This window comes from Trachurus japonicus, chromosome 1 (genome assembly GCF_045865225.1).
Source record: "Trachurus japonicus isolate A0001 chromosome 1, Traja_1.0".
Lineage (NCBI taxonomy): Eukaryota > Metazoa > Chordata > Actinopteri > Carangiformes > Carangidae > Trachurus > Trachurus japonicus.
This window is the reverse complement of record NC_140907.1, coordinates 2,647,106-2,655,175: the sequence shown is the minus strand read 5'-3', so window position 1 is coordinate 2,655,175 and position 8,070 is coordinate 2,647,106. Positions and strand designations below refer to the sequence as shown.

The 8,070-nt window shown below is 41.4% G+C and overlaps 1 protein-coding gene across 1 annotated transcript; it reads left to right on the top strand.

Moving 5' to 3' along the window:
- Nucleotides 1-703: 703 nt before the first annotated feature.
- Nucleotides 704-6,886, top strand: golga7ba (golgin A7 family, member Ba). Its single transcript, XM_085778765.1, has 5 exons — nt 704-821; nt 1,944-2,069; nt 3,940-4,092; nt 4,187-4,288; nt 5,612-6,886. Exons 1-5 carry the CDS (start codon nt 810-812, stop codon nt 5,693-5,695), a joined length of 477 nt encoding a protein of 158 aa, XP_085634891.1. The 5' UTR covers nt 704-809; the 3' UTR covers nt 5,696-6,886.
- Nucleotides 6,887-8,070: the final 1,184 nt, after the last annotated feature.

Below are 8,070 nucleotides of genomic sequence, written 5' to 3'. Positions count from 1 at the left end.
GTTTCCATTGTTTGTTTTCATGCACATGACATGCACCTGCACAGAGGGACATACAGTGCATGCATTCTTCAAGTAATAAAAACATCAGGTATCTTGCAGGATTTCAAAGGCTTCAAAGGCATTTAAGGGGTTAAAAAAGTCTGAATGTTCTTGAATGCTAAATTCGTGAATGTTATGTAGGGCAAGGACTGAGGTCAATAATGGAATTCATAAAAAAAAAAAAATAGGGAAAAGAAATGAAGAGTTCATTTGCAAAAGCAGATAAGTGCCATTTTGAAAAAAATGAGCTGAGGCTTTGTAATTATTCTTTGCATAGTGTTGTTTTCAATAAAACTTTATTTTTTTTTTTTAGACATGTCTGTTTTGTTACATCTCAAAGTCACTTTGGTTTGACTAATATCACCTTATGTAAAAAAAAAAAAAAAAAAAAAGAAGATTCTAGAATTTTTTAAAAACGGAGTTATCTGCTTTTGCAAAGGAACTCTTCAAATATTGATACATAGCCTAATATTGCTACAGCAATATTAAAATGAGCATTTGTTTTATTTGTTTCCAACGGACCCAGGTGTAGCCAAAAATGAAGGGACCCCCGAGGCTTAAAAGGTTTAATTCAAAGTTTAACCTGAAAAACAGTAGAGTAGAGCAGCTGAATTAATGTGATGACCTAAACCTGTGCTGGTGCTGCTGGCCCCGCCCCCCCCCTCTCTTCCCCCGCCCCTCCCCCTCCGCTCCTCCAATCCGCCCCTGTGTCCCAGTAAAGCAATTTCATCGCATATAGGGGACTCGTCCCTACGGCCGCGAATGGCAACATGGCGACAGAGGTAAGACTGACGATATTATCGGTTTATTAATTGTGCACCGGGTCTCAACTCCACCACCACCACTAACAACAACTGTATGATATTATACGGTGACCGGGAGGAAAACGGGCGGAGAGGGAGGGAGGGAGAGATAGAGAGATAGAGGGCATTAAGGCTGCGCACGGTTTAACTGGGATTCAGTTGACATGAATCAGGACCGACGACCATGTCCTACATTATTGTACCGGGTTCGTCGGAGGGTCGGTCGGTCGGTCGTTTGTATGTTTCTTTTATTCGGTCAGCATGTTCCGGCATTTTAATCAAACCAGAAAAAAGGGGGGCTTGGCTAAATAAATAAAAACCTTATCGGGAATTTTTGAAAGTCAACTGCGCTTCATGGGAACAGAAATGTGGCAGCAGGAATTCAGCGGATCACCGAGCAGCGCTCCTCCTCCTCCTCCCGTCATGTTAAGCTGTTTTGGTGAAAGCAGATCTGTTTTTGTCTGTTCAGACGCCCCATTAATCCTGTGACCAGTGACCACACACATACACACACATACACACACACGGAGGAGCAGCAGCGTTCAGCACCATGGACAGAAGCCACGCCGCTCCGACCTCACTCATTCACTCTCTGCTCCTCCTCCTCCTCCTCCTCCTCCAGTCTGTTTCACCTCTGTGCCTTTGGAATCACACGAGTTGTGAAGAAAACAGGAAAAAAAATAAAAATGTGGCTGGCATTTTATCAGATTAACTTCATTTTGTTCTGATCGATCTGTTGTGAGCTGTAGTGAAATGTTGCCTCGTCTCCTGCAAGCTATATGCTTTCCTGTTAGACCAGAGAGAGAGAGAGAGAGAGAATGAAAGTGTGTGATAGAGAGGATAGTATGTCTGTCCACTGCTGGGCTGTGCTCCAACAGACAACCAGGCAGAAATGAGTGCAGACACTGAAGCCACAGAGTTGATTGATCACATCTTGTCTACATCTCCTCTGTCATGCTATACTCTCCTAAATCAGCTTGTGTTTGTACACATTGCCAGTGGAGAGGAGCTCAGAGGTGTGGATGGATGTGGAGCTCTGCCTCTCTCTGGGGACTCATTAAAAGAGATACTGTGTTAACCCTTCATCTCCCATATTTTCAGTTCCACAACCTGCAGGAGCTGAGGCACAGTGCATCCCTGGCCAACAAAGTCTTCATCCAGAGAGACTACAGTGAAGGAACAACCTGCAAGTTTCAGACCAAGTTCCCCTCTGAGCTAGAGAGCAGGGTGAGGAGACACTAACCTGTGACTCAGGGCATTTTCACATTCACAAGCTCATTATGGTATATTGGCTTTTATGAATTCATCCACACACGCATTTGTATTCAATGTATGTAGCCTATATCATATATATGTCATCATGTTTTTTCTATTAAGGGTTTGTTAAAGGGATAGTTCACCCAAAATTCAAATTTCACTCATTATCTACTCACCCTCATGTCGACTAAGAGCTGTGAGAATCCTCTGTGCCTTCTCTGAGTCACAGGGGGGTCCGTGTAGCAGTATTTGTCCATATAATGGTTGTGAATGGATACCAACTTTCTTCGTCCAAAAAGACACACCAAAAAACATCCAAATACCTCCACACAGCTTGTCTGTAATGTCCCTCTTGTATTGAAGCCCCGACATGAGAAATTGTTCCGAAAAAAATTAAATAAGTCTATATTTTAAGCTTGTTTGTAGCGGAAGCTCCCAGTGTCTCAGTTCACTGCTCTTCCTGTGTCAGTGCAAATCTCGCGTGATTTGCATTGACCGGCGGAACAATTTCTCATGTCGGGGCTTCAATACAAGAGGGACATTACAGACGAGCACTATGGAGGTATTTGGATGTTTTTTGGTGTGTCTTTTTGGACGAAGAAAGATGGTATCCATTGACAACCATTATATGGACAAATACTGCTGTGCGGACCCCCCCGTAACTCAGAGAAGGAACGGAGGACTCTGAAAATTCTCACAGCTCTTAGTCGACATGAAGGTGAGTAGATAATGAGTGAAATTTGAATTTTGGGTGAACTATCCCTTTAACAGATATTTCATAACCAGAACTTTAAAGCAGAAGTAAGTGATATATTTGTGTTAATATAAGTCTTAAATAGTTATATCTTCCGACAGCAATCACTTACATAGAGTGTTTGGACCGAAACACGGGTCTGTCAGTCCCTCTGCTCTGCTCTGAGCCGAGGAGAAAACATTTATCGTATCCTACAGTTTTTATCCAATGAGGAGAGAGAACGGCATGAAGGGCTGTGTGTGCAGCCAAGGAACGCCGTGAATGTGGTGACGTAGCGACGAGGACTGTTATGGTGCGTTCAAGGAAACTCGTATTTTTCCGACCGTGAAGTCGTACCAGTTCGATCTGGTACGAGTTCACGGGTCGGAAGTTACGAGTGGCCGTTATAGTGACTTTCACAGGTAAAACAGGTCGGAGAAACACGAGTGGGTTGCCTGAAACGCTACAAAGTCGTAAGTTGTGACTTGAAGCTGTAATTTACGATTTCAAAAGCCTGCCTGGAACGCAGCATTAGCGAAAACGACCGGACCACTTACTTCTGCTTTAATGCATAAGAATAACAGTTTCCTCTGTGGTGGAAAGAAAAACACAAAATATATGTAACTACTTTAATGATTATGAAAAAAACTAATCAAAAAGCTTTCTCTCAAAAGCTGGAACCATGTAATCATTTACATTTTATTTTGAAAAATAAACAAAAACCATGCAGAAGGTAATCATTAAAGTAATAACATACTGTATATGTTTTTGTTTTGTTTTTTCAAAATAAAATGACAATGATTACATGGCTCCAGTTTCTAAGGGGAAAGGTGATATATGATTGTAAGCTGCAGACCTTTTTTAACCTGTTGGAGGACTAGTAGTTATTGGTTATTTTATAGACCAAACAAATGATCAATTGAGGAAACTATTGCCATATTATTAGCTGCAGCTTCAATTCACAGCTAAGGTTGATGATTTGTCATTTAAACTAAGGAATAGAAAAATACAGACAAAATAATGATGTGGTGAATTACCCGTTCTTCTCCCATCTTATTACCATTCAGCATTCCTTTACTCATCCCTCTGTCCTGTGTGTTTCTCCAGATTGAGCGAACACTGTTTGAAGACACAGTGAAGACTCTGAATAACTACTATGCAGAGGCAGAAAAGATCGGAGGACAGTCCTACCTTGAGGGGTGTCTGGCCTGTGCTACAGCGTATCTCATCTTCCTCTGCATGGAGACACGATATGAGAAGGTCAGAATCTCAAACCTGATTTGCATTCTGGTGTACAAAAGGACGTACGGTAATGAACATGTCGGCCTTTTTTACGCTCTCATTTTTCTTTTAGGTGCTGAAGAAGATAGCAAAGTACATTCAGGAGCAAAATGAGAAAATCTACGCCCCCAGAGGTCTGCTCATCACAGATCCCATTGAGAGGGGAATGCGTGTCGTATCCTTGCTCTGTGTCTGTGGGTGTATCTACGCTACAGTATGAGCTCTTCTCTTCTCCTTCTCTTTGTTCAGTGACCCACACTCCACAGTAGGGATGTCACCATTATACATTTTCTTGGTACGATTATTGTCAGAGAAATAATAACGATTATCACGATTATTATGCATTAATTGATTTCACAACACTATGAATGTGTAAAATCAAATATAGTCAAAATATAATTACATTACTCGTTGTTTACACAAAATATTTAAAGTATCTATTAATATATGACCAATTCTTAAAGGGATAGTTCAACATTTTGGCAAATTGGCCCATTGCCATAATCGCTATAGTCATAGTAGTAGGTTAGGGTTTGTTACCTTTAATTGTCAGTGTAAACTATTTTTAGAATGGCGGAGTGCTGCGGCAGGCTGCTCAGAGCTACACTACGGAGGCTAATGGGATTTCTTGGTTTCCCTCATCAAACTCATCAAATACACAATCCAACAACTCCAAAACGCTCTGGTGGACAAGTTGTGACCTGCACATTCACCACGCTATGAGATAATAACGGAACGTTATGAGACAGAGTTGTTTTAGAGACAAATTCATGCAAACCCGCTGATGTGCGTTGCGCTCAGGGACAGTTTTTCAGCAAGCAGTCTCTGTATTTACCTCAAAAATGGCTCCGTTTCGTAACGTCCCGTTATTATCTCATAGCGTGGTGAATGTGCAGGTCACAACTTGTCCACCAGAGTGTTTTGGAGTTGTTGGATTGTGTATTTGGTGAGTTTGATGAGGGAAACCAAGAAATCCCATTAGTCTCCGTAGCGTAGCTCTGAGCAGCTCACGGCTCTGCTCCGCCATTCTAAAAATAGCTTGCACCGACAATTAAAGGTAACGTACCTACTGCTATGACTATAGCAATTATGGAAATGGGCCAATTTGCCAAAATGTTGAACTATCCCTTTAATCCCCAGGGGAAATGTTTGAAATATTCAGGTCATAAATTGTTATCTATACCAAATGTTTGCGTTTATTTTAATAGTTTTTTGTTTTATTTTGCTTTTTTTTAATTAAAAATGACAGGCCTACATTTAAATTCCTACCAATTCAATGTTACGTTAAATGGACCAGTATCTGTGCATTTACCTTTATTTTTGCGCACATCTGCCAATATGGTTCCAACATCATAATTTTGGGAAAGTGACAGTATTTAGGAATCTTTACGATTGTTCGATTAATTGTGGCGTTTAGTACCACAGTTAATTGTGAAAACAAGTAACCGTGACATCCCTACTCCACAGTGAAATGTTGTTCCCTAACCGCTTTCACCAGATAGAGATTTCTATCTATGAAGACCGGGGCTCCAGCGGCTCCAGCTCAGGGAGCAGCTCCGTGTCCGGCAGCACCGCTCGATGACCGGGTACGTCCCGACGACCGACCACGACCACGACGTCCCCCTGATCACTCACAGCCCGGGAGGAGAAGTTTGTACGACGATACCGCTCCTGTTCCAATACTTCACCCATACATCCCTCAGCTCACACAGAGGATTCATCAGCTTTGTTTTTTTGTTTTTTTTTCTGACTGTCACATGCTTAATTTGTTAAAGCTTTTTTTTATTATTATTCTGTCATGGTGAACGGCGCTTAAAACATGTACTTAAGTGGTTTCCTGCAAAGCAATGTGCACGCACGCTGACACTGTCATGTTGGGATGCAATGTCTACATGAGGAGAAACAAAAAAAATCCAACTGGTAATACTTTGTGTGATCGTACCATTACCTTCCTTCCCGTCTTCTCTGGTGGCTGATGCAAAGGGATGGAAGGCAATGAGAGAAAAACGAGGGAGGGAAGCGTTGAGACAGGAGTGAAGACCACAGGCCTCACCAAACCTCATACCTCAGACACCACAGCTGCACCCTGACCACAATGGACCAACTATGAAATTGGACTGAACACATCACCATCAACCCTGCAACACTGGATAATAGCTTTCAGAAATGTTACCCCTAACTGTATTTTTTCCAAATCTTAGAAAATGTATAAAGGATGTACAAGTGTCTGATCAGGGCACCATATAGTTTCACCTTCCCAGAGCGGAGATCAACTGTATGAAGACGCTCTTCCTCCATCTCCTGTGCTGTACAGTATATCATGCTGTCTGGTAGCAGATGAATGTCATTCAGCCCGTCCATGTCTATAATGTAGCAATCTTCCAATCTCTCTCACATGAAGCTAATTAGACACTAACACAAACATGTGCAGAAGTACTAACTTCCTTGTTTCTAGTAGAGAGGCCAACTTTTCCTAAATTTCGATTATGCAAAAAAACGACTGTGCATTGAATGCAACAGTTAATAGACGAAGGATGGGTCAAAAAGTCTTCCTGAATCTTACCTGTAGTATTTTCAAATATACCAACCCTTCCTTGACTTCTCCACAAACTTCCAAAGAACAATAACTGCCAAAAGCTGGCTCAACAAATGTGAATGTGTCTTTTATTTTGATGACATGTGTGCAAGAATAAACTTTCGTACTGCTTATTGTTTGATACACTCAGCAATGAGGTGCATATGACTGCTGTCAAATAAATACTGTTTCATCACAGATGTACAGAGCTCATATTTATTATTATTAGGCCATTCATATGGTCAAGAAACTTTGTTTGCCATTTGAACACGCACAGTTCAAGCACATAGGAATTTTCTGTGCAAAGCTCCCAGGTCAGTCAGTGCAGAAATAAAAACAAGTAAGAAAAAAAGATAGCAACTCTATGCATTAAAGGGATAGTAGCATTTTTTTTAAAGTGGGGTCGTATGATCTACAAATAACCCCTAAGTACTTTAATTGCAGTAGAAGACTCTCTGCACTCCTCCCGTTAGCAACGCCAGCCCATAGCCCTGCCCAGAGATTTACAACATACATTGTTGTGAATGGACCCAAAGAAACGGCCTATTTTCGCGGCCTAAAAGAGGTTTTACCTGAAAAAAATACACAGTTCCATTGTTCGCTATAATATAATTTTTTCCAGCCCTTCAAAGTGCAGGAAAAACACAGTTTTTACCAACTGCTGATTGGCGGGCGCTAACCCTGGGTGGAGGGATACGTGAGTTGGTTAGGTCCAAATAAAAACTGTGTTTTTCCTGCAGTTTGAGGGGCTGGAAAAAGTTATATTATAGCGAACAATGGAACTGTGTATTTTTTTTTCAGGTAAAACCTCTTTTAGGCCGCGAAAATAGGCTGTTTCTTTGGGTCCATTCACAACAATGTATGTTGTACATCTCTGGGCAGGGCTATGGGCTGGCGTTGCTAACGGGAGGAGTGCAGAGAGTCTTCTACTGCAATTAAAGTACTTAAGGGCTATTTGTAGATCATACAACCCCACTTAAAAAAAATGCTACTATCCCTTTAATAAACGTTTAAACAGAATAAAAAAGAGACTTATTATTGCACAAATGTCTGCTGTTGCACATGTAGTCCTTCTGTGGCTTTCGCCATCAGTCTCACAGTGGCAGGGAAGATGCTGTTATAAAACCTTGTTTTATGGGTGACAATGCTGTCGGCTCTTCTTTTCTTCAGGTTGTATGTTTTGTGCTTGTCCCTGAGAAGGAATTGAGCTGGGTGATGTGTGTCCCTGAGGATGTTTTTGGATGTTGTTGGGGTTTTTTTGGACCTATGGCAGACAAGCTTTCACAGCAGGGTTAGTGTGCCAGTTAGTTCAGCTGTCACAGTTCCTGACCACAGTAAAGTATAAAATGAGAATGACTAAAATATTGTTCATTTTAACATTT